The sequence below is a fragment of the Salvelinus namaycush genome, chromosome 35 (genome assembly GCF_016432855.1).
Source record: "Salvelinus namaycush isolate Seneca chromosome 35, SaNama_1.0, whole genome shotgun sequence".
NCBI lineage: Eukaryota > Metazoa > Chordata > Actinopteri > Salmoniformes > Salmonidae > Salvelinus > Salvelinus namaycush.
Window position 1 is genome coordinate 19,246,915 of NC_052341.1, and position 27,190 is coordinate 19,274,104.

A 27,190-nucleotide genomic window follows, 5' to 3' on the forward strand; every position below is an offset into this window, starting at 1 on the left:
GTTTGGGACCTACTTGTGGCAAGATCTAGGCCAGACGGAGAAGGGTGAAGTTGCCCCTAGACGCTGATCTTAAGTCAATTTAGCATTTTCCTCAACAATGGTTAAGGTTAAATAGGATTGGAGAAGCTGATCCTAGATCAGTTCCTAGGGGAAACTTCATTCCAGAGCAGTCTAGACCATTGGTGGAGGGACACTGGGTAACCAGCCACAATGCCTTGTTATAATGTGACTCAGTCCCTACAGAGGCAATTTAGAAAGTACAAAAGCAGCTGATCAAGGTTTGCGGTTTTCTCATTCTGGTTAGAGGCTGATCCTAAAGTACATCTCAGTTCGTTCTAGACCTTTTTAGACCATCGTTTACAGTAAAAGAAAGAAATAGGGTACATGGAGGAAAATTAGAATTTCTTAATTTATTTAAAGTTGGGGCTGCATTTTACAAACCACATTACTTTCGACATGAATCATAGCATCTCATTTCAAAATTATACAAGACAATGAACAGAACCCATAGAAGAAAAACAGCATGTTTGTGAATGTCTGTTTTTAAATTAATATAGTGATAAATGTCATGTTGTGTCCTTAAAAATAACAACAACGAGTAGAGTCAGTAGACCAATGATGTCAATTGTAATACAAACAGCTGACAGGAACTTAAACAAGAAGACAATGCACTTTATATACAAAGAAATAGAAAAATTAAGTACATGTACAGTAAAATTACTCTGATCATTTGACACTTAATTACAAGAATGAAAATACCATTTTGTATTGGTAAATCAAAATCTAAAGAAATTACATGATGTGAAAAGCTTCTTTATTTAATTGTTTACAATACATACGGTAAGAGATCAATGGAGCGCCGATGGCCACGCACCCGTAGGGGATAGCACAAGGACACCGTCAATGGCGTCCATTCAGAAAAGCTGATACAAAAAAAGTAGATATTTGTCAAATCAATCACAATTTACAGCAGTCGCTAGTGAAAGTCTACACAGTCTTCACATTTTGCCTTAATTAAATCTAAAAAGGGATTAAATTGTTTTTTCATATCGATCTACGCAACCTAATCCACATTTTCAAAGTGAAAGAAAAATGCTAGTCATTTGGAAAATGTTCTAAGAAATACAAAATGCGGATGTATTGAATGCTTATGTCTTCACACCCCAGAGTTAATACTTGGTGGAAGCACCTTTGGCAGCCATTACAGCTGTGAATAATAATTTTGAATAAGACTACCAACCTTGCACAACTCTTAGGGCAATGTATATCTATTGTTTTTGTCAAAATTGCTCAAGCTCAATACATTTGGTTGGGAATCATTGATGGACAGCAATATTCAAACCTTGTCGCAGATTTAAGTCAGGAAGGAGACTGGACCATTCAGGAACACTCAACACCTCTTAGAACGCCATTCTGTTGTGTCTTTGGCATTAAAATGTGTGTAACTGTCTCGCAGAAAAATACAACTCAGGATTAGGTTTTCCTCACTTTCCTTCACTTAGATAATGTGGAGTAGGTTGTGTAGATCTGTAGGAAACTCATTTTTATTTAATGTTAAGGCAGAAAAATATGAATACTGTGCAAGTGCTGTGTAACTTTCACTAGGCACTGTATGTGTTCTAACAGGCCTATAATGTGGTTACTAAATAGATTCTGGACCTATCCCCCATGGGGGGACGGGTGTGTGGTGTTTCCATGGTTTTGGTCGAACTCTTACCTAATCTATGCAATTATTGCATTACACTGATGCTGTCATAACACCCTGCAATGCTGACAGTTTTAGTGTGGTGAAACAGTCCATTGCCCTCTCACCGTCTCTCTTCCTCTTCTTCGTGCAGTTCTTTTTTTTCTTTTTTTCTTTCAGTCCAAGAAGAAAATGTTGTTGAACTGTGTCGCACAGAGCCTCTTCACTTCCTCTGTTGGTAGAAAAAAAAACAGGGTTGGGATTAGCAAGCATAACCAAGAAAACATGTGAGATGAGCTCAAAGAAACATTCATTAATCCATCCATGTTGGATCTACCATTAACTTCAATCAAATTGGCATTCTTCTGGTTCAATATAACGTAGAGTTCTCTCTGGTCCGACTTCTTGCCGACCACCCAGTAGTCTGTCATAGCCTTCACAATGATCTCTTCATCTTCATCGACCCTGAGGCAACATACAAAAATAACATGAACTTACGGACACTGTAATATACTTTACATACAGATTTGCCAAAACTAGGCCTCAGAGTGCTAACCCTAACAGGGTTTCTGTGGTATTTCATTGGGCATACCTGGCGAAGTCACAGTTGATGTCTCCCAGAATCTTCATGAGGTCTGGGTGGACCGAAGTCAGAGAGACACTGGCTGTCTTCCTCATGTGGATGGTGCTCTTCTCTGCCAGGTTCATGTGGTTGAAGTAGATGAACTTGAACTGGGGCTCCTTGTCCGGCCTGTAACAACACAGAGGGAGAGGATGTCGATTAGAGGTCGACCGATTAAATCAGCCATAGGGCCGATTTCAAGTTTTCATAACAATCGGTAATCTGCATTTCTGGATGCCGATTATGGCCGAGGAGACTGCGTGGCAGGCTGACCACCTGTTACAAGAGTGCAGCAAGGAGCAAAGGTAAGTTGCTAGCTAGCATTAAACTTAACTTAGAAAAAAACAAATCTTAACATAATCACTAGTTAACCTAGTAATATCATCAACCATGTGTAGTTAACTAGCTTGTCCAGCATTGCAAATAGTCAATGCGGTACCTGTTAATTTATCATCGAATCACAGCCTACTTTGCCAAACGGGTGATGATTTTAAAAGCGCATTCGCAAAAAAATCATCACCCGTTGCACCAATGTACCTAACCATAAACATCAATGCCTTTCTTAAAATCAATACACAAGTATATATTTTTAAACCTGCATATTTAGTTAAAATAAATTCATGTTAGCAGGCAATATTAACTAGGGAAATTGTGTCACTCCTCTTGCGTTCTGTGCAAGCAGTCAGGGTATATGCAGTAGTTTGGGCCGCCTGGCTCGTTGGAACTGTGTGAAGACCATTTCTTCCAAACAAAGACTAATTAATTTGCCTGATTATTACATAATTATGGCATAACATTGAAGGTTGTGCAATGTAACAGCAATATTTAGACTTATGGATGCCACACGTTCGATAAAATATGGAACGGTTCCGTGTTTTTGAAATGATAGTTTCAGGATTTGACCATTTTAATGACCTAAGGCTCGTATTTATGTGTATTTATTATATTATAATTAAGTCTGATTTGATAGAGCAGTCTGAGCGGTGGTAGGCAGCAGCATGCTCGTAAGCATTCATTCAAACAGCACTTTCCTGCGTTTGCCAGGAGCTCGTCGCAATGCTTGAAGCACAGCGCTGTTTATGACTTCAAGCCTATCAACTCCCAAGATTAGGCTGGCAATACTAAAGTGCCTATAAGAACATCCAATAGTCAAAGGTATATGAAATACAAATGGTATAGAGAAATAGTCCTATAATTCCTATTATAACTACAACCTAAAACTTCTTAACTGGGAATATAGAAGACTCATGTTAAAAGGAACCACCAACTTTCATATGTTCTCATCTTCTGAGCAAGGAACTTAAACATTAGCTTTTTTACATGGCACATATTGCACTTTTACTTTCTTCTCCAACACTGTGTTTTTGCATTATTTAAACCAAGTTGAACATGTTTCATTATTTATCAAAAAGAAAGGAGGACCAAGGCAATTAATTAATTAAAATGCCTTTTAGTATGGCATGTTCAATAGAAACAAAGTTTTTTTTAAACCGACGTGTTTCGGCTGCATGGCCTTCGTCTGGGAGTACAAAAAAAAGGAATACAATGTCCTCTTTTGAACAGCTTTTCCAATTAGCCCTAATTGGAAGAGGTTACAAAATTGATTGGACACACCTAGTAAGCAATACTATACACATTAAAAAGTGAAATACTGTAGCTATGTTATCAAAAAATACAACTCCAAGCTAGAAGTATCAGAACCCCTAGAAAGGTAGTTCTAACCTTAAATATGACTGGGAGAAGTGTCAAGAATAAGAAAGCAATATATTCCATATTGCACTAGAACACAGCAAAACATGAACAACAACAGTCTAAACATAGCTGAGGGCAATTGAGCAAAATGTCCACTAGATGACAGCAAATGGACCCATCACAACCCTACAGGAAGGGTGAGAAATCCATATCTTCATTTAAACCAGGGTATTTAGTGGCCTGTAGTTTGTAAATCCAAAAACCTTCCCTTTGGTTTAACTGTTTAAGACGTCCCCTTTTCTAATAGAGGCCGGAATATGATCAATACCCATAGCTTGTAGGGAGGCAGGGTTGCCATGGTGTAGGCACGTGTAGTGCCTTGCCATGGGGTAGTCTTCATTGCCTACCCGTATGGCGTACTTGTGTTCCGCTAAGCGGTCTTGAAGGCGTCTCTTCGTCCAATGTAGAACACCTTGCACTGTGGACATTCCAATCTATAGATGACATAAGTGGTTTTACAGTTAATGAAATGCTTGACGTAATACTCCATTTTGGAAGCTGTGTCAACAAAATACTTATTCTGTGCAATATTACTGCAATGGTTGCAATAGTTACATTTAAAAGAGCTCTTGGGTTTGTGGTCAAGCCAAGTTTTTTGAGTCACCCGGAAGATAACTGTGGACTAATTTGTCATTTAGGGTAGGATATCTCTTAAAGCTTATGACTGGTGGCTCAGGAAAGACTTGGAGTAGTAGCGTATCACTTTGGATGATTCCCCAATTATTTTTAATGATTCTTTTAATGTTCTCTGCTTCAGTGCTGTATTTTGTAACAAAATACACTCTCTCTGATGTATCACGAGGCACTCCCCTTCGCAACAAGTTCTCTCTATCAAGTAATCCAGCCCTTATACCGGCATCTTTCAGGACCTGAACGCTGTAGCCCCGATTCAAGAAGCGATTCCCCAATTCAGCAGATTTGACACCGTAGTCTGTTTCCTGATCGCAAATTCTGCGGACTCTTTGGAATTGGCCATATGGAATATTCTATTTTAGCCTTTTGGGGTGAAAGCTGTCTGCCCACAGAATGGTATTCCCATCTGTAGGATTCCTAAAGATTGATGTGTGCAAACAACCGTTGTCATTTTTACTAATGTCGAGGTCCAAAAAATGAATGTTATCCTTGCTGTACTCCATAGTTAGTTTAATGTTAGGGTTAATGCTGTTAAGGTATTGGTGGAAGGAAATAAGTTCATCTTCTGAGCCGGACAAAACAGGCAAACATCATCAATATAGCGTCCCCACCATATAATCCGGTCAAAGAAATGGTTATTAGAAGGATCCAAAATGAAGTCATTTTCCCATTTACCCAAGTACAAACCAGCATAGGAAGGGCTGTAGCAAGCTCCCATGGCACATCCTTTGACCTGTTTGAAAATACAGTCCTGAAAGATAAAGATGTTATGATTAAGAGTCCATTCAGTCAGTGAGACAATGAATTCTGTAGGAGGCATCTCAGTTTCAGGTCGTGGGAGCTGCCATGGGAGCTTGCTACAGCCCTTCCTATGCTGGTTTGTACTTGGGTAAATGGGAAAATGACTTCATTTTGGATCCTTCTAATAACCATTTCTTTGACCGGATTATATGGTGGGGACGCTATATTGATGATTTTTGCCTGTTTTGTCCAGCTCAGAAGATGAACTTATTTCCTTCCACCAATACCTTAACAGCATTAACCCTACCTAACTATGGACTACAGCAGGGATAACATTCATTATTTGGACCTCGACATTAGTAAAAATGACAACGGTTGTTTGCACACATCAATCTTTAGGAATCCTACAGATGGGAATACCATTCTGTGGGCAGACAGCTTTCACCCCAAAAGGCTAAAAGAGAATATTCCATATGGCCAATTCCAAAGAGTCCGCAGAATTTGCGATCAGGAAACAGACTACGGTGTCAAATCTGCTGAATTGGGGAATCGCTTCTTGAATCGGGGCTACAGCGTTCAGGTCCTGAAAGATGCCGGTATAAGGGCTGGATTACTTGACAGAGAGAACTTGTTGCGAAGGGGAGTGCCTCGTGATACATCAGAGAGAGTGTATTTTGTTACAAAATACAGCACTGAAGCAGAGAACATTAAAATAATCATTAAAAATAATTGGGGAATCATCCAAAGTGATACGCTACTACGCCAAGTCTTTCCTGAGCCACCAGTCATAAGCTTTAAGAGATGTCCTACCCTAAATGACAAATTAGTCCACAGTTACCTTTCGGGTGACTCTCAAAAAACTTGGCTTGACCACAAACCCAAGAGCTCTTTTAAATGTAACTATTGCAACCATTGCAGTAATATTGCACAGAAGAAGTATTCTGTTGACAGCTTCCAAAATGGAGTATTACGTCAAGCATTTCATTAACTGTAAAACCACTTATGTCATCTATAGATTGGAATGTCCACAGTGCAAGGTGTTCTACATTGGACGGACAAAGAGACGCCTTCAAGACCGCTTAGCGGAACACAAGTACGCCATACGGGTAGGCAATGAAGACTACCCCTTGGCAAGGCACTACAAGTCCGTACACCATGGCAACCCTGCCTCCCTACACGCTATGGGTATTGATCATATTCCGGCCTCTATTAGAAAAGGGGACCGTCTTAAACAGTTAAACCAAAGGGAAGGTTTTTGGATTTACAAACTACAGGCCACTAAATACCCTGGTTTAAATGAAGATATGGATTTCTCACCCTTCCTGTAGGGTCGTGATGGGTCCATTTGCTGTCATTTAGTGGACATTTTGCTCAATTGCCCTCAGCTATGTTTAGACTGTTGTTGTTCATGTTTTGCTGTGTTCTAGTGCAATATGGAATATATTGCTTTCTTTTTCTTGACACTTCTCCCAGTCATATTTAAGGTTAGAACTACCTTTTAGTGTTCTGATACTTCTAGCTTGGAGTTGTATTTTTATGATAACATAGCTACAGAATTTCCCCTTTTAATGTGTATAGTATTGCTTACTAGGTGTGTCCAATCAATTTTGTAACCTCTTCCAATTACGGCTAATTGGAAAAGCTGTTCAAAAGAGGACATTGTATTCCTTTTTTTTGTACTCCCTGATGAAGGCCATGCAGCCGAAACACATCGGTTTAAAAAAAACTTTGTTTCTATTGAACATGCCATACTAAAAGGCATTTTAATTAATTATATGAAGAGTGCCTTGGTCCTCCTTTTTGATGACCAATTTACCCCTTTTACCAAAGAGCACCTTCTGTCTACCAAAATCTACTATTGTGTACCTTAGTAGCGCTTCCCTTCCTCCTCTTTCTACTAGGTTTCATTATTTATTTGAGACTAAATTGATTTTATATATGTATTATATTAAATTAAAGTGTTCATTGTTCATTCAGTATTATTGTAATTGTCGACTTCTAAAAATAAATAAAATCGGCCGATTAATCGGTATCTGCTGTTTTTGGTCCTCCAATAATCTGTAGACCTCTAATGACGATCATTACAAGGATGAGAGGAGAGTCTAATGCCAATTTCACACTACTGAGCCGAGATGAGCAGAGCCAAGTAGGACTGTACTGCGCTAGCCTGCTTACTCATTACAAATAGTTGCTGGAACCATACTGGAAAGGCCAATATGAAAATAAAATATCAGAGCCAGCACAGTGTTATGACGTTGCCATGAGGAGCACTGCAGATATTGAGATGAGCGCGATGCAAGACTTTTCTCTCACACATTCACAGAGTATGTGCGCAGGATCACGGGTGCGCGTCACGCTGCTACACTAGGTAGCTCTGGAACAAAAACAGTGGAAAAAGGTTATCTTCGTGCTTCAACGCTTAGTTGTTGCGGAAAAATCGGCCCGATATTTCTGTGTACTTTGTGCATCACTGAGTCTACCTTTTAAGCAGTACTACACCTCAGGACCATCATTAGTTTATCCAGGTCATTGAGTTCATTGGTCCAATCGTCAAGAGGATGTCGTGGCATAAACACGTACCTTTTAAAAACACATGATGTATTTTGGACCGTGATTTCTATCATGGCGTGTTGGAACAACACAGGCCCAGGAACTGGAGGCTAGAGGATTAAAGCAACAGTACTGACCCTGATATCCTGCGGTTGACATTATATTGTTCACAGATGTCGGAGGCCAGCAGGGTGAGCTGAGGTCCCACCAGACCATCCAGCTGCTCACAGAACTCCCTCGTCAGCTCCACAGATGCTGGGGGAGAGAGGATATGACAATACGGTAGTTAGAATTAGTAGAATGGACTTTGGAACTTCTAAGAATTAATACGTTTTTTTCTTTCACAGTCCACATAATATGGCAATGCCTTAGAATTTGCCATTGCATTATTCACAGAACATTTGGAACGGCAGACTCAGAGAATGCTGAGAAATTATGTAATAAGCATCAGCCCAGCTGTTTGGGGGGGAGGGGACTGACCAAATGATATGAGAGGATACTCACCACTGATCATAAAACAAACCGCTGCACTCATCGCCTGAAATTAAGAGCAGACGATGTGCAGTTTGAATATAATGGGTCTAGAGAAAATAATACTATAATTTAGAACTTATTACCAAATACATTGAATTTATAAATCATTTAAGGAAGCCATTTGAGATACCAACGAACAAAGCCAATTCCCCCAACATCAGAGGTCATACCGGGTTAAACCTTCTCTTTGTTCTTCAGTAATGAAATAATAACAGATTACCAAATTTTCTGCCAAACAAATAATGGGTTGGAAGTACTACCTGTCTCTATCTTAAAAACACAAAAGAATAAAGCCTCTACTGAATTCCCACAAAACCCAGCAGGGCTCCAGACCACAGTTCCCTGCTCCTCAGTTCTGTCCCAAATGACGCCATATTCCCTATGTAGTGCACTACTTTGGACCAGAACCCTGCACTACATTTTACTAGATCCCTATGGGCCCTGGTCAAAAGTAGTGCACTATATAGGGAATAGAGTACCATTTAGAATGATGCCCTCTCCTCACCTTATAAACTATCAGATGCAGCTCCTCATAACTGTCCTCTGTGTTGACAAATATTCTAGGGAACCGGAATTTGGCCTCTGGGTCTTTGAGATTAGCAGGTCCTGTCAAAAACCTGAGGGTGGAAAGAGGACCGGATATGAAGACGAATGCATCACAGCTCATCACGATTACTTTGATTGACAAGGGTGTTTCACAATTACAAAACAAATTTAGTTTGATACAAATCAAAAACGGTTTTACCTCACACAAAAAATTACAAATAAACAAATTAATCCCCAAGTCTATCTAGCAATTTGTAAATGTATATGTGGACGTACAGTTTGCATACTGTGTGTATCCCTTCCATAATTTGCACTGTCACAGTTTTCCCCTGCCCTTGGGTGGGTCTCTCTCCCTCCCACTCGGAGTCACACTGGCTTGGCAGCGGCACACTCTCAGGGATCACTCTTCCTCCAACAACGGCTCTATTTCAATACATTCATATTAAGTGCTTGTATTCTGTCTTCTCTGTGCTTGTATTCAGATCTAAATAAAAGGTTGTCTGTGTGTTTGACTACTTTCTGCTAAGCGACTTGCCCTAAGAGGATAACATCTTAATTCTACCCATTCTTTGAGATAATAGAAGGGAAGGGAATAAATTAAGTAATCGCTGATCTGACCAGACAGGATATATGAAAACCATGTAGTGGAACCCCTTATTTCCTCTTTACAGCTGTGTTGAATCAAATCAAACTTTATTTGTCACATGCGCCGAATACAACAGGTGTAGACCTTACCGTGAAATGCTTACAAATCAGTGTTTGGAAGGGATGCAGGAAGGATTGTGTTTTAGAGTATTCATACAGAGACTACAGAGCACCTCTGCTAATAATCTCATCCTTCTCTCTTGCGCTCTCCTCCTCCTCTCTCTCTCCTACTTTGTCCACCTCAGGCACAGAGGCCTCTAGGGTGGACTAGGCTACACAGAGACTCCGTTAACTAGCTTGGCTCTCCTTCCTCCTCTCTGTTAAGTGTAATCCCCCCTCCTTTGTGTCTGTGTGTGGGACGGTAGAGATACAAATCTCATTATTGTCAGTGGGGTAAGACCACATCACGTTGGAACACTGATCAGTAATCATCCATGTTGTTATAACAATCAGACTGGATATTGCACATGCCGGACCACCAACGCACTTTAATTACAACCTAATGTTAGCATAATAACACTTTCCTATCATACCAGAACTATCAAACATAACACCTATTGTGATATCACGATTTTTATTGCTTTCACTTGATAATCTAAAACAACATAATCCTCCATCGCTTTGTTGAAATAACAATATATCCAATAAAAACCATCATGGATGAACACGATAAAGTCGTAATTCCATCCATCCCCTCAGGTTAAATGTATCAGTCTGCTATAGTCAGATTAGCAGCAGATGTGGCATGGCTAGAAGGCTCCACCCTGACATGATGATCTGGTGTCCCTGTCCTTCTGCCCCGAGATCGCAGGGGACCAGAGCCCCAGGGAGGGAGCCCCAGGGAGGGAGCCTGGCCCAGCCTAGCCAGGAGACCTGGAGGGAGGGAGGGGAGGGGAGGGAGGGAGGGGAGGGAGGCAGCGGACCAGAGAGGGCGTTTAAGGACTTACCTCCCATAGTGAAGCAGATTCCCTGCCACCTCTGGCCTTAAGGGAGAGTCCCTACCAGCCAGCTGGAGAGAGAAAGGGAGGATGAGGAAGAGAGACAGGGAGGATGAGAGACAGGGAGGGAGAGAGTTAGAAGAGAGATGGCGGAGAGAGAGAACCTGCTTTAGTATAACTTAAAAATTCATTAACAACATTGTCTGAGCCTGTGGGGTATCAATGTGTGGTCAACTTTAAATGTGCTTGTTACACAACAATACATTCTTCGTGTGGCATGATGCCATTGTGGAGCAGGTGTTGGAAGAGTTCTGGCAACGTTGAGGGAAGGTTTAGGCAGAGGATCAGTTTTAATAGAACAGAGGCAAGGAAGTGGCAGTTGCTTGCGCTCTAGCTCCCCCTCTGATCCCTCCCCTCTCCCTCCCTCTGTGGGCCCTCTCCCTCCGTGATCCCTCCTCCCTCCCTCCGTGATCCCTCCTCCCTCCCTCCGTGATCCCTCCGTGATCCCTCGCTCCGCTCTCTGATCCCTCCTCTCTCCCCGCTCTCTGATCCCTCCTCTCTCCCCCGCTCTCTGATCCCTCCTCTCTCCCCCGCTCTCTGATCTCTCCCCCGCTCTCTGATCTCTCCCCCGCTCTCTGATCTCTCCCCCGCTCTCTGATCTCTCCCCCGCTCTCTGATCTCTCCCCCGCTCTCTGATCTCTCCCCCGCTCTCTGATCTCTCCCCCGCTCTCTGATCTCTCCCGCTCTCTGATCCCTCCCCCGCTCTCTGATCCCTCCCCCGCTCTCTGATCCCTCCCCCGCTCTCTGATCCCTCCCCCGCTCTCTGATCCCTCCTTCTCACCCCCTCTCACCTCTGGTTCAGAGTGTCTGGGGAACAGTGACGTTGTCAGGTACTTATACAGGATCCGCATGTCATCCTGCTCCAGACCACTCCTGCATGGGGACAACAAAAAAGGGGGACACACCTTTGTTAGCATCAAACACTTCCTGTTCATGTTCACAGTCTGTTCAGGAGTATTGATGAACTAAACCCATCATCTCCATGGCTCACCATGGGCCCAATGCTATCATAACTGCTCAAATAATTTCATTAGCAATCAAATCATTAGGAACAATCAATTATCACGTAATCCCCAGATTACATACAGTACGGGTCAGACTAACAGTTAAAAGTGAGAGACATGTCGGGGTATGAATTACTGTAATCAGATTGTGTGTATTTAAGGCATCTTCTGTGTCTCCCAGCCATGCCCAAGACAACCCCATACCTAGCCCAGCCTAACGGGATAAGGAGCATTGGAGGGATGCCTGCCACTGCTGCCAGGCTCCCCCACACCTTACAGTGGTAAAGGGCTGCAAGGGGGCGCCAAGGGCCTGCAGGCTGTTTATAAGATCAGGGCCCTGGCACACACAACACAGGAGGGGGGAAGCCCAATAACCTCCCCCCTCTCCTCCTGGCATCCTGAAAAACAGCCTACTAGGCCTGGCCAGTTGAATGGTGAAGCAGCCTGTGCCTCAAGATCACGGAAGAATGCAATTCATAGCTTATGTTGTTCAACGATTTATGTTAGCATTTGCAAATTGTAGGCTAAATTTGGTTTCTACATGTGGGCAGGTGTTTTAAACCAGAGTACAACCCCCACACATCCCACACACGGCCTGCTTCCCCCAGCCGTACCATATCAGCTGGTCGTTGTAGAGGAAGGCTGTGTATTTGATCAGGCTGAGGCTCTCCTCCACTCTGTTGACAAATGACTGGATCTTCAGGTAGGTCATCTTGTCCAGGGGGAAAAAGGCAATCCCACCGAACACGTCCAGCAGGTCACAGGACTGCAGGTGCAGCGTCTGCAGGTACTGGAGGAGACCAGGGATAGAGGACAGTTATACATGCAGTCATGTCTCCGTTTGGTTAATAGACATCAGGGATACGTGGGGAAGGTGAGGTGTTAGCTTAGAAAGCAAAGTTATACGCACATCCCATTGTGATCAGGAGCCCAATGCTGAGAAACCTCATTAAGAAACACAAAAGGGCTGCACACTGTATGCCTGGACAACACAATGCTCCTATTTCCAGCTTCAATGGCAATATTTCTGTCCAAGGTGGATCTCAGTTAGGTCAAAGCTGGAGATATTAGTTTACCTGCGTAGTGCTTACATTGCTGTTCCCAAAGACACGAGAGGACACTAGAATTGCCAGAACATTTCAACCTGGGATACGATACAGACACCATAGGCCTTCTCTGTGTCTGAGTTACATACTGGAAGGGGAAGCCTTTGATAGGATTAGGGAGAGCTGGGGGTTTCCTCTGATTGGCTAGGTATGAATAATGAACACAGGTCATTGCGGCCAATGGGCTGGGCCTGTAGTATGGTGGATGCTTTGACCAGCTCTCCTTGAGAAAGGCGCCATTTCTGAGTAGTGATAATTAGTGGGGGGGAAGTCATATTTGAAGGTCACTTATGACTGACATCTGACCCTGCATTTAGTCACTAGAAACTCAATACAGAGTCCACCACTCTAGACGGCTAGAAGAACCAGTAGCATTCCTGTCTGTCAAGCAGGCAGCCAGGCCTGGAAACCACCCTCACACCATTAGTAACGTGGATAGCACACAACACCAGATGTGAATTTTTTCACTGTAAAAAAAAAAAAGGACAGCTAAGAGGTAGGAACTACTAAGAAGAGTCGGTGTGTAATATATATATTTACAAAGATATGCTAATGAACTTCACAAGTAGTAAATAATCTGGCATTGAAATAGCAGTGCCCTGCCCCTAGGGAAACTTTGCTGAGAAAAGACTGAAAATATGCATAAATGATTTCTGTCGAACTGTCCAAACAAGCTACATTACTCAAAGTATACAAAGCACAATTGTAAAACAAATCCTCTGCATCCAATAAGACATGACAAAATCACCTAGTACCACCCATCATCATGCATATAGTTGCAGAGACTTGAGGTATGTAATATGTAGCCCAGTGTTTGTTCTGTTTTACCCTGTAAAAGAACTTGTCAAGCTTCTGCATGAGCAGCTCCACCCCGCCTGCTTCCATTGCTCTGCCAAATGTGCCGTTGAAGAGCTGGAGAACAGAGCAACGAAAAGATCCATCAGCAAACCACATCCTTACTAAATGTCAGTCTCACACAGTCTTTACTAGAGAATGTGAGTTGGTTGAGGTTTACTCCCGAGTCCCAACCGGATGCTCACCTTGTACATACTGTAGCATTCCCGTAATACTGCACCATAAACTGTGTCCTACACAAGAGAATAAACAACTGAGAAAGTTATAAATGTTCTGCACAAAAGAGTTGAATTCCCTCAAATGGACCAGACGAACACAAAATATACACAAATAAAAGACGCAACAAATTAAGCCGTACAAGTATTTCCTCTTCCTGATATTCTATCGTGGGAGGTCTCCCATCTTTATTCGGTTTTTCTACCATCGGGTTCCGCACCACCTGGAGAAGCAAACGAGGACAGGTAGAGGAGAGGTATTATCTTTTCAAAAGTATCCTAGGAGACCTAATGACTTGTCAAAAAGATATGAGTGTGCTGAGAGCGCAGCCGCTCTATACAGCACACTCAGAAAGTATTCACACCCTTTCTTCCACATGTGTTACAGCCGGAATTTATTCAATTGAGACTTTGTGTCACTGACCTACACACGGTACCTCATTATGTTGAAGTGGAATTATGTTCTAAGAAATGTTAAAAAATGTATTACAAATGAAATGTCTTGTCAATAAGTATTCAACCCCTTTGTTATGGCAATCCTAAATAAGTTCAGGAGTAAAAATGTGCTTAAAAAGTCACATAATAAGTTGTACGGACTGACTCAGTGTGCAATAATAGTGGTTAACGTGTGTTTTTATGACTATTCTCTGTACCCCACACCTACAATTATCTGTAAGGTCCCTCAGTTGAGCAGTGAATTTCAAACAGATTCAACAACGAAGACTAAGGAGGTTTTCCAATGCTTCGCAAAGAGGGGCACTTATTGTAGATGGGTAAAAATAAAGCAGACATTGAATATCCCACTGAGCATGGTGAAGCTATTAATTACACTTTGGATGGTGTATCAATACACCCGGTCACTACAAAGATACAGGTGTCCTTCCTAACTCAGTTGCCGGAGAGGAAGGAAAGCGCTCAGGGATTTAACCATGAGGCCAATGGTGACTTTAAACAGTTAGTGTTTAATGGCTGTGATAGGAGAAAACTGACGATGGATCTACAACATTGTAGCTACTCAACAATACTAACCTAAATGACAGAGTAAAAAGAAGGAAACCTGTACAGAATTTAAAAAAAATCTAAAACATGCATCCTGTTTGCAATTAGGCACTAAAGTAAAATTGTAAAAAATGTGGTAAAGAAATTACTTTTATGTCTTGGTTACAAAGTGTTATGTTTGGGGCAAATCAGACACTGGGAGACAACTTCACCTTTCTGCAGGACAATAACCTAAAACACAAGGCCACATATGCACTGGAGTTGCTTACCAAGATGACATTGACTGTTCCTGAGTGGCCTAGTTACAAGTTGATTTAAATCAACTTGAAAATCCATGACAAGACTTCGAAATGGCTATCTAGCAATGATCAACAACCAACTTGACAGAGCTTGAAGAGTTTTTAAAAGAATAAACCGGCAAATATTGTAACATCCTTGTGTGCAACGCTTTTAGAGACTTACCCAGAAAGACTAACAGCTGTAATCACTGCCAAAGGTGATTCTAACATTTATTGACTCAGGGTGTGGATACTTACAGAAGTATCTCATTTATGCATTTCTGTATTTCATTTAATACATTTGACAAAATTACAAAAACATGTTTTCACTTTGTCGTTATGGGGTATTGTGTGTGGCTTGGTGAGAAAAAAAATTTAACAACAAAACGTGAAATAAGTCAAGGGGTATGAATACTTTCTGAAGGCACTGTATATAGTAAGTGTAAATGAGTTGGAAAACCAATGTACCATAACGATCCAGAAACTGTCCTCTGCTTCAAAGAAGAACTGCCTGTTCTTCTGTGTGTGTAGGGATTTAGCAGGCTTTGTTGGACAGAAGGTTCTGGAATATAGCAAAGATGGTGGTTGGGATTGGGGATATGAATCCAATACACATAACTAACAGATGTGAGATGTTTTACTTTAAGATAATTGATTAGTTAGTAGTTCCTGTGTACCTGGTAAACTGTACAATGGCCTCACAAAGACCGACATTACGGATCTTCTCATTCTTCTCGACCTCACTGGGATGGTAGAATAAAATCTTCTTCTCCTCCTACAATGCACACAAGGAGGCAGTTTCCACGAGGCACAGTATTTGAATGGAGACCACAAAGTTGACAGATAATCACATTGGATCATTTACAGTAGTAAACATTGAGCTGATGAACAGTGTGTTTGAAGTTCATAGTGAGAACATGTGAAACACACAAGACATAAAAACAACCAAATGGAGCTCACCTCTCCCTCCCGTGACCCAAATGAAGGATTATAGACGAAAAAACTGAGAAGAGATGGGGTGTACTGTTTCTCTTGCATTCCCGAAGCCATTCTCGGACTGCAACAGAGGAAGATGCTGATCAACTATCTGTGACTGAACAGACTGAAAGATGTATCACAATGAGACCCGGGTTTTACCTGATCATCAGCATTAGTGTGGTTTGTGTCTGGACGTCCTCTGTTCCAGAGTGAATTTAGCATGCTTTGTGGCTGCAGACAAAAAGAATATCAGCTCAGCTTAAAAAACGCTACAAATACATTTGAGAATTTCAAGATCCTTGGTGTCCACAACACCAACGAACTATCATGGTCTAAACACACCAAGACAGTCGTGAAGCGGGCACGACAACACCTTTTCCCCCTCAGAAGAATGAAAAGATTTGGAATGGGTCCCCAGATCCTCAAGAAGTTCAACAGCTGCACCACCGAGAGCATTCTGACCAGTACCCTGTTATGGCAACTGCTCGGCATCTGAACGTAAAGCGCTACAGAGGGTAGTGCATACGGCCCAGTACATCACTGGGGCCAGGCTTCCTGCCATCCAGGACCTATATACTAGGCGGTGTCAGAGGAAAGCCCTACAAAATTGTCAAAGACTCCAGTCACCCAAGTTATAGTTTGTTCTCTCTGCTACCACACAGCAAGCGGTACCGGAGCACCAAATCTAGGATCAAAAAGCTTGTGAACAGCTTCTACCCCCCCCAAGCCATAAGACTGCCGAACAATTAATCAAATGGCCACCCCCTTCATTTGTTTTTACACGGCTGCTACTCGCTGTTTTTTATCTATGCATAGTCACTTCACTCCTACCCACATGTACAAATTAACTCTACTAACCTGTACCCCCCGCACATTGACTCGGCACCGGTACCCCCTGTTCATAGACTCGTTACTGTTATTTTATTGTGTTACTTTTTACTTTAGTTTATTTGGTACATATTTTCTTAACTCTACTTGAACTGCACTGTTGGTTAAGGGCTTAAGGGATTGTAAGTAAGCATTTCACGGTAAGGTCTACTACACCTGTTGTATTTGGCGCATGTGACAAATAAAGTTTGATTTGATCATTTCAGATGAAGAGAATCAGTGAGTCATGGAATTTGGTCTGTTTACTTTTGGCAGTAAATTGCATCAAAAGCTCAATATCTCAAATCAGGCTGAAAAATAAGCATGCATTTTCTGATTTGAACAGAGCATTATTACCTTCCACTGAGACTAGCTATACTAGTTAGCTGTATAAATGTATCCTAACTTCCACAACTCAGGCGCATGGCTAATTGATTCACTTTATGTGGCTTGCTAGGTGGCATTGCTATAACCTATTATTTTAATAAGGCCCAGTGCTTAGGCAAGTTAGCATGCTAGCTACGTTAACCAACTCGCTCAAACAAGTCCACAACACAGCTAGCTAACAAGCTAGCACATCGGCCTTAGTAGCCAGGTGGGGACAACGGGGATTTTTTTGCCATCTGAAAAGACAAATGTGATACAAAACAAACGAACTAACTAAATGTATACTGTTAAAACGTTAATTTGTTAGATACAGCAAGCTAGCAATTAGCCGACGTTAGGTGGTTAATTTGTATGGTTGCACTGCAGCAGTGTCAACAATCCGCTAACGTTGTGTTCGCATCGATCTGGGAAAACTATTTCTTTATCACAAATTAATTTGACAATAAACACAACGACGCGACTTACCTTTTACTGTATAAAGTCAGCACATGCAGATCATCTCGTTTGTTGTTAACATTAATAACAGATACAGAAGAAAGCCGCGTCAATGACAAAATCCACGCACACTTCCTGCTTTGACAGAATCTCATGTGTTACAGTAGAAACTGCTCGGTGGGATTTCTTGTACTAAAACTATGGTTCCACAATAAAAGTTCCTGTGATGTCCGTGCTTTTCCAGATTGTGCATAAATCAGGCCTATATACCAATACAACGTTGAAGGAAAACATTGATTGGCCTTGATGATCATGGATTGGTCTTTGTTTAATAAAAATGTAGCCTGGGCAGCCACTGGTGGTGATAGTGGATCTCCACTATCATCTGGGCTTGATGTGCACAGCTGGTAATACATTCGCGTCCCCCGGTACTTAAAACATAAAGGCTTCATTTACCAACACCATGCTAGAGTGACTAATGCCTAGGAATTCTAATTCCTGATGTTGCACCCCTTGTTCAGCGAGGGGTATACAACAGAATGCTGCAACTGAACGTGGTGCGCAACATCAGGAAGCCTTTGCAGCCTGAATATTGTCATGTAATTATAAATACAATTTATACGGGTTTTATGCACATTTTTTTGTATAAATAACCTCTAAAATATATGTAAACCAGTTCACCAAAAACAAGTTCAGGGAACAGAACCGAAAACCGGAAAATAATGACTTTTTTCAAGGAACATAAACGGAACCTGGAACGAAAGTGATCCATACTGTAATGGAACAGAACCGTTATTTTAAAAGCATGGAAACTGGTTAATAATGTTATTTTTCGTTCTAGCCATTTTTTTCTAGTCCCACAACAAAGCGCCTATACAAAGCCCTCACTCTGTCACTCAGAAAGGTATTTCAGTGCTTGCCTGCAAGATGCACATCCTTGCCTGTGATTGATTAGGCTACCTGTGTCACACCCTGATCTGTTTCACCTGTCTTGGTGAATGTCTCCACCCCCTCCAGGTGTTGCCCATCTTCCCCATTATCCCCTGTGTATTTATACCTATGTTCTCTGTTTGTCTGTTGACAGTTCATTTTGTTCATTCATACCTACCAGTGGTTTTCCCCTGGCTTTGGTGCGTTGCTTTCCGGTTTTGACCTTTCTGCCTGCCCTGACCCTGCCTACTGTACCTTTGCCCCACTACACCTTTGCCCCACTACTCTGGATTACAGACCTCTGCCTGCTCTGAGCCTGTCTGCCGTCCTGTACCTTTGCCACGCTATTCTGAAATACCGACCTCTGCCTGCCCTGACTCTGAGCCTGCCTGATGTCCTGTACCTTTGACTGCCCGTGTTTGAATTAATGAACTTCTTACTTTGACATTGTCTGCACCTGGGTCTTACCTTCAAATGTGTTTTACCTGCCCCTGACGTTACTAGCTTGATTCATAAGATAGGGAGAGAGATTTTTAATTAGCTAGAGAAGAAAGGATACACTTGTTCAATGCTAGTTAAAGAAACTATAGGCCTGGTTATCACATTTCATGTTGTATTTATTAACTACAAAAAGGTAAGATGTGTTTTTAATTCTGGTGCCGCTCTGCACACACAAGCTTGTTAGCTAGTTAACTCAAAGGACATTCAAAATTCCTTCATAGAAGCCTCTCCTCCTAGGTATAATTATGTGGACCTAATTCATATAATGCATGTCATAAGAGACAAAGCCCTTCAAGCATCCTCAAGCCTCGGATGCTCTCTCCCCACCCACAAAATTTCAGTTGTGTCTTGCGCCATTGTCTACACTGTTCTGTCCATCACGCATGTAAACCACTAGCCTGCCTGTTCGATCTGCACTGATTGGTGAAGTCATTGAGCTAAATGTAAAAAAACTAAATAAATAAAAAGTTCACCGGTTGAAAAAGGAGCAATATAAAATGTTTTTTTATATTCAAACAGGTTCAGAACTTTATTTTCCTGGTCGGAACAGTACAACGAAACTGAAAAAATTTGTGTTCTGTTCAGAATGAAACAATTGGAAAATAATTTAGGTTCCAACCCCTGACGTAAACGGACCATAAATATCTACATTTGTTTTCTTGAAAAGCTGTGAGTGCTATTATACAATTTCAGTACTTGTTCCATTTACAACTTGTCTAAGTCCTATAATCAACAGATTTCAGCCAGTATATGGTTGTGGATTGACTGAATTGTTTGAATGGAATACTGGCATATTGGCAGTTAATTTGAAAAAGTAATGGAATCATTCCTCTAAAACAGTGCAGATAAATTGTTCAAATTCTTTATTTTACACTATGTTATCACAGCACTGGCAAACCATGGTTGACCAACTCCCTGAACAAATTGGCTGACCTTTAGACCATCATAAGAAGGTTCATGTCCATTCTAGTATTCTAATTCCTAATTCTATGGAACTAGCTCTGTCTGTCTATTCTAATTCCTAATTCTTTGGAACTGGCTCTGTCTGTCCATTCTAGTATTCTAATTCCAAATTGTTTGGAAGTGGCACTGTCTGTCCATTCTAGTATTCTAATTCCTAATTCTATGGAACTAGCTCTGTCTGTCCATTCTAGTATTCTAATTCTATGGAGCTAGCTCTGTCTGTCCATTCTAGTATTCTAATTCCTAATTCTATGGAACTAGCTCTGTCTGTCCATTCTAGTATTCTAATACCTAATTCTTTGGAACTAGCTCTGTCTGTCCATTCTAGTATTCTAATTCCTAATTCTTTGGAACTAGCTCTGTCTGTCCATTCTAGTATTCTAATTCCTAATTCTATGGAACTAGCTCTGTCTGTCCATTCTAGTATTCTAATTCCTAATTCTATGGAACTAGCTCTGTCTGTCCATTCTAGTATTCTAATAGCTAATTCTATGGAACTAGCTCTGTCTGTCCATTCTAGTATTCTAATACCTAATTCTATGGAACTAGCTCTGTCTGTCCATTCTAGTATTCTAATTCCTAATTCTTTGGAACTAACTCTCTGTCCATTCTAGTATTCTAATTCCTAATTCTTTGGAACTAGCTCTGTCTGTCCATTCTAGTATTCTAATTCCTAATTCTTTGGAACTAGCTCTGTCTGTCCATTCTAGTATTCTAATTCCTAATTCTATGGAACTAGCTCTGTCTGTCCATTCTAGTATAGTCTTTCCAACGAGAAATTGAGAGGCCCTGGATACTGTAACCTTAACCTGCACCCTCTGTCACCTCCCTTTGTGTCACCTCAATTTGCTTTAAATCTTTAAAGCGTCAATCAGGAGTTGAAACAATAACGTGTCCTCCCCACCCCTGTTTGGGTAAAAGCTGAGGAATAGGGCTGGAGAAGTGTTACCACACTCAAATTCATAAACAGAGGTATGGATGCAAGGAATGATCAGCCATGATGTATAGTCGAATGTATAGTTTTGTTTGCTATTTTGTTTATGTTTACTTTGTTTACAAACATTTCAGTGAAACACGCTTATATTTTGGATTCTGATGGGGTATGACAGTTGAACTAAGCTCATGGGGCATTTATTGTATAAGTTATATACTTCAAGAATCAATGGGTACATTTAATTAATTCAGAAGTCCAAAAATGGATGAAGCAACTGCAGATTGCCCCTTTAACACTGTTATTCCAGATCTACTCCTGGACAAATGTCACGCCCTGGCCTTAGTTATCTTTGTTCTCTTTATTATTTTGGTTAGGTCAGGGTGTGACGAGGGTGGTTTGTGTGTTTTTGTCTCGTCTAGGGTGTTTGTACTGTCTAGGGGTTTTTGTAGATTTATGGGGTTGTGTTCATTCTAGGTGTTTATGTAAGTCTATGGTTGCCTAGATTGGTTCTCAATTAGAGGCAGGTGTTTATCGTTGTCTCTGATTGGGAACCATATTTAGGCAGCCATGTCCTTTGGGTATTTTGTGGGTGATTGTTTCCTGTGTCAGTGTTTGTGCCACACGGGACTTTTTCGGTTTGTTCACGTTTTTGTGTTCATGTTCAGTTTTCCCTATTAAAACATGGGCACCTACCACGCTGCGTATTGGTCCGATCCTTGCTACACCTCTTCAGAGGAAGAAGAGGACGACAGCCGTTACAACAAACAATGAGCAAGATCCCTTTATGAATTATTGACTTTTCTATCAATCACAAAATAAGGTTTCTATTGTTCTGAAGAATAAACAAGGTTATTTTCAGTAAACTATTAATACATGAATCACCTAATTATCAAATATTCAAATAAATATATAAAAACAAATCTTCTAAATTCAATGGAATAATTTTATGCTCAGTGTTGATCATTAGCCCTTTATGACAGCTGTCCCAAAAACATACACACACACACCTAATGTGGTGTAGCCGACACAAGGTGTTACCCAATATAGCTAGAGATAGACTGGTAAGGTCACCGTCTCACTTTTACTAGATACTTACTCTAAACACTGAGGGAAATACAACAGAACAGCTCCCTTTACACTTGATTGCCAGAAACAGCAGGCAAGGTTTTCACTTACTCCTTCGACCCAGTTGTCTGAATGGGCACCTCAATGGTATCTTGTTTTTCGTTTAATGTGCAGTAGCTCTATGTATAGGTGGGATGTTGCTGGGAAACCAACCTGAGCTGGCGATGATGCTAACCATTGTAAACATGATGTGAGCTTTACACAGCTAAGACAGACCACTGGGTCATACAAGCTGTAGTGTATTCATAATGTGATTCGGATGGACAGAACTGTGTTACACAATGTTACAACTAACATAGCAGCTCTCCATGTATGTTAACATTTTAGGTAACACTAAGTAACAAAGTAATAGTGCATTAAATTGATTTCCAGTCAGGATTAGCAGAAATTCTACATTTAATTATGCACTCTCTCACGGGTTATGTGCACATTCAGTTCATTGTAACATATAGCACTTCCTTACATGGCATCTGTTGTATGGTTACAATACAGGAATTTAACAGATGCAAATGTTCAGCAGTTGTGTTTGAAAGAAAAATGCAATTCGCCACAATAAGTTACAATGTGTTTATTCATCTTTTTGATTGACAATGTAGTGTGCATTGGAAGGAAATATGGGGCGACGCAGCTATACAACCTCCTAGAACGTAATCAAAAGGCAAGTAAAAATGGTTTCATGGATGAATAAGAGAGGGGCTCTGAAAAAATAAAACAATTTATTTGCCTTTTCTTTCAACAAAGAAAAACAATTTCCTGGGAATGGAGGTTGCTGTAGGCTTGAGGAAGTTGTCTGGAAGTTGGAGGCTGAGGCTGGAGGAAGGAGAGGAGAATGAACACCTGCTGCTCTCCCGGCTCCCATGGAACTCTCAGGACTGGACCATGATCAGGAATTCTGTGGCAGGAGAGAAAGATTCTGAGATGAGTTCCAATTATGGATTAGAATATGAACATTCAGAGATGAGCGACATCAAAACAGCCTTTTGGAAATGTTGCTCATTATCTAAATCACTTGAATAGAAAGCCTATAACTAAACCCTCTTTGGCCTACATATGTAACAGTATGGGTTCTTTAATGAGAATTCACCATTAGTGTTTTGGTTGCTGTGTTTTGTCTGGTTTGAAAGCATAATCTACGCAATTTACATGATTGGATTACAATATGCAATATGACCAAAAATGTTAATGTAAATCAGTTTGTAGCTTATTCGCAATCCAACCTTGTAATCATCTTATGCATACCATCATGTGCATACATTAGTGTTTTTCACAGAATGAATTTGCTCCCTTGTCAAAAATATGTGGGATTAAGCAGAACAACATCGAATTCAAACCTTACATAATACAAACACTTGTAAAAGGTATTTTTTGTTTGTTATTCCTTCAACAGAGGGAAGTGCCAAAAAGCTGACAAAATGACCCTGAACCAAATAGTTGGTTTGGAACCAGAGATTGAAATAATGTTTAGACGCTGTCTAATTCCTTCATCCGGTTATGCAATCCCAGCCCAGCCAGTCTATGCAGCCCTAGATATTGCTAAAATCTGGCTGGTAGCCATTAATATAGCATCTGGAGGACCAGACCAGGGTTCAAATAGTATTTGAAATCTTTTGATTGCTTTAGCTGTGTTTGATTGAGCTTGTCTGGGGTATTGGGATCAATGGAATAGACCCAAAAGTGCAAACCTCGCCCATCTGGCACTCCATGTAGGCTCAATCAAACGCTAAAAGTATAATGAAAGGTTTCTAATACTATTTGAACCCTGGTCTACTGGAGGCTGTGACTTCTGGATCTCTGCTTGCCAATGAGGCCAACTAGCATTGCCATTAAGAGCATCTGTATAAGCTCCACAATTTGTTTTTGTCACCCTCACAACCTAGCACAAAACATACGGGAATATAGACACACGAGCGCACAAACACTACTCTATATACAGTATACTCTACAAGGGCTGTCCCAATGCCTTCCTCTTGACCTGAAACATCTAGTGTCTCTACCGCTCATCCTCTATCCATACTCTCTTCTGCCAACTCAGGGCCCATACTAAAAGCCATACATCTGAGTTGACAGTGGTCAGGGCGGATTACAACTCTAAAGAGCATAACGTTAATCTCATATTACAAAATACACATAGCCATACATTGCCATACATATGAAGAAAGACCTAGTCATGGCCAACGCCAAGTTTGTGAATGTTGGCTTAGATTCAATAGTAGTCTTCCACACAAGAACAGAATTTGCAATAGTCAGGAAAGAACTTTAAACTATTTGATTGAAATTTTAGCCTTCTTTATCTTTTCTCTTGGAAAACCATCAAAACCAAGAGACTCCCAAAATGTATAGTGGATCTCAGAGAGTCTTGGTCTTCTGCTCATCAAAATCCTGACAAGGAAATACGAACAGCCTTACCAATTGGCTCATGATAATACCCCAGCCTGCAGGTTATTGCAGAAAGCCACTCACCTTCTACTCCGATCTTGCCATCGTTGTCATCATCAGCTGCAGACAGGAAGCCTTTACACTCAGCGTCCGTCAGCGTCCGCGCCCCGGGGACAAACCGTTGCAGGAAGAACCTAGGGAAGTACACACACACAAACAGAGTACACACAATCATAATACACACACATATACAAGCATTATGTGAGCCTTACACATACTGTACCATGTGTCTGTCACACACACACACACACACACACACACACACACACACACACACACACACACACACACACACACACACACACACACACACACACACACACACACACACACACACACACACACACACACACACAACTTGTGTTCCAGCACAGCCCTTTTAGGCATAAAGGTTATTTGGTTCCAGTTTAACAAGGATTGAAAATAATACAGCTAGGTTTTATAGCCGAAACATCAAATGTTCTACTTTCTGGCACAATGCTCAGCCTGGTCTCTTGCCAGCTTTGTAACAATATAGTCTTTTTTTTGCTGCACTCTATATGCATTCTCATAGGAGGTGAGGGAAAGTGAATTGAGTGAAAACTCTGCTATACTGCATCCATCCATGAACTCAATTGCACTTGGGTCATACAGTTGGTATCCTAAGTTCAGCTGGCTGGCACATTTATATAATGTAGACAGCGCATTATATAATGCAAATATATAATAATTATAGTTTTTTACCCATGGATTATAGTAAGGCTTAATGGTAGCCTTCCATTAAAATGACAGGGGAGTGGAATTGTAGAATTTGATCTCATTGACATTTGTTGCGCTTGCAACAGAAAATAGGTCATTGTATTAAATATTATTAAGTCTCCTGTCACTCAGCATACATTTCGAAATGCTCTCTGTGGTTCTGATGGCTCACCAGGTTGCCGCCGGCACAGTTGGTGGTCCTGTGTGGATTATCTGGTAAGAGTGTGCCGCTGACAAAGCCAAGGTCATGGGTTCAATTCCCACAGGGATAAAGTAATCTTCATAAAAATGTATGGTATGTGCTCACTGTACTGTGAGTTGCTATGGGTAAAAGCATCTGCTAATTGGAACAGTTGTAGCTTTGAATCCCACCGGGGCCACATATAGCCAAATGAATTTATGTGTTAACGGTAAGTCACTTTGAATAAAGGTGTCAGTAAAACGCCCATGTATTATCATTACAGGAAGCACAGGAAAGTGTTCCTCCGTCTAAAGGATTACTCCAAATGTCATACTTGAGCTCTGACTCCTCGATGAAGCCACTGTTGTCATCGTCAAGGATCTGGAAGACATCTTTGACTTCTTTGGGAGACTTGGAGGTCAGGCCACACAGCTGGGAAAACTTCTTAAAGCTGAAGGAGTCTGGGGCTGAAGGGAGTGAGGGAGAACACATGCACCCATAAATGAACCAATGCATGCACACACAGCGCGCATACACACCCGGGTTAGAGTTCAGGCAAGGTTGACTCCCTGATGAGCTTAAAAGATAGCGTGGTGCAGTCCAGACTGGAGATTTATCCCTGTGTGTCTCTCTCTTTACAGGCTGGCACACAGACACTCTTCTTAAAGAGTCCTTTTCACCCCAGCATATGGACTAAACCCATCCTCAGGATGCTAAATTCTAGTGCAATAGTCTGTGGGCGACTGCCAGCCTACTACTGAGTAGGAAGCACTCTCTTCTGACTAACAATAACTCTCTACAGTACATGATCATAGTCTGTTACAACCCTACCATCTCTCTCCTCTCTCTGTTTTTCTATCATTCTCTCTCTCATTCTCTGTCATTCTCTCTCTCTCTTTCTCAATAACTATATCAGGCAGTCCTGAGGTAAGACCTACCTTGGAACTCCTTGACGGCATTCTCAATAGCCTCCGCGGAAAGGATAGAAGTGAGTGACATATTAATCCTATTGGACAGAGGAACAACGGAGTAAATTATTCACACACACACACACGCACGCACGCACGCACGCACGCACGCACGCACGCACGCACGCACACACACACACACACACACACACACACACACACACACACACACACACACACACACACACACACACACACACACACACACACACAGGCTGTTCAAAGAGTCAGGTCTAGTCTATTCATTTAGAGAATATCAATCAGTAATCCCAGACTGCATTCATTGAAAAAAGCACCTGGATTACGTAAGGATGTACAGTAGGCTATGCCAATAATAATGCCTTGATACGAAATGTATCTCTATAAAATAAATAAATACAATGTATGCAATGTTACACAATGCAAGGCAATGCTACACATCAATTTCTTAAGAATATTCTTCTGAATATTTCTCAAATCAATTCATTTCAAGTAACCACAACAAACAACACTGCACTGAATTGAACAACACATAATACGTACAAACCTACCTATATTTCCCTCTCTCTCCCTACGAGACTTTGATTTCTAAAACCGACTGCTTTA

At 41.3% G+C, this 27,190-nt stretch overlaps 2 protein-coding genes across 4 annotated transcripts; both read right to left on the reverse strand.

Annotated features, from left to right (window-relative positions):
- Nucleotides 1–390: 390 nt before the first annotated feature.
- Nucleotides 391–17,977, reverse strand: LOC120029574 (vacuolar fusion protein CCZ1 homolog). 3 transcript variants are annotated; one of them, XM_038974847.1, is made up of 18 exons: nt 17,860–17,977; nt 16,300–16,371; nt 16,123–16,219; nt 15,840–15,937; nt 15,631–15,724; nt 14,029–14,109; nt 13,856–13,903; nt 13,644–13,727; nt 12,324–12,499; nt 11,497–11,578; nt 10,655–10,716; nt 9,022–9,133; nt 8,487–8,520; nt 8,120–8,237; nt 2,277–2,435; nt 2,022–2,149; nt 1,813–1,916; nt 391–923 (listed from the first exon to the last, which is right to left on the reverse strand). In XM_038974847.1, the coding sequence occupies exons 2-17, from the start codon at nt 16,311–16,313 to the stop codon at nt 1,861–1,863; spliced, it is 1,443 nt and encodes a 480-aa protein (XP_038830775.1). In that variant the 5' UTR covers nt 16,314–16,371; nt 17,860–17,977; the 3' UTR covers nt 391–923; nt 1,813–1,860. The 3 variants fall into 3 exon arrangements, with proteins under 3 accessions (XP_038830775.1, XP_038830774.1, XP_038830776.1); XM_038974846.1 differs by having other exon boundaries at nt 391–1,916; XM_038974848.1 differs by lacking the exon at nt 14,029–14,109 and having other exon boundaries at nt 391–1,916.
- A 4,909-nt stretch (nt 17,978–22,886) lies between these two features.
- On the reverse strand, nt 22,887–26,636 carry pvalb9 (parvalbumin 9). Its single transcript, XM_038975216.1, has 4 exons — nt 26,576–26,636; nt 25,972–26,104; nt 24,743–24,852; nt 22,887–23,174 (listed from the first exon to the last, which is right to left on the reverse strand). Exons 1-4 carry the CDS (start codon nt 26,634–26,636, stop codon nt 23,149–23,151), a joined length of 330 nt encoding a protein of 109 aa, XP_038831144.1. The 3' UTR covers nt 22,887–23,148.
- Between the last annotated feature and the right edge of the window lie 554 nt (nt 26,637–27,190).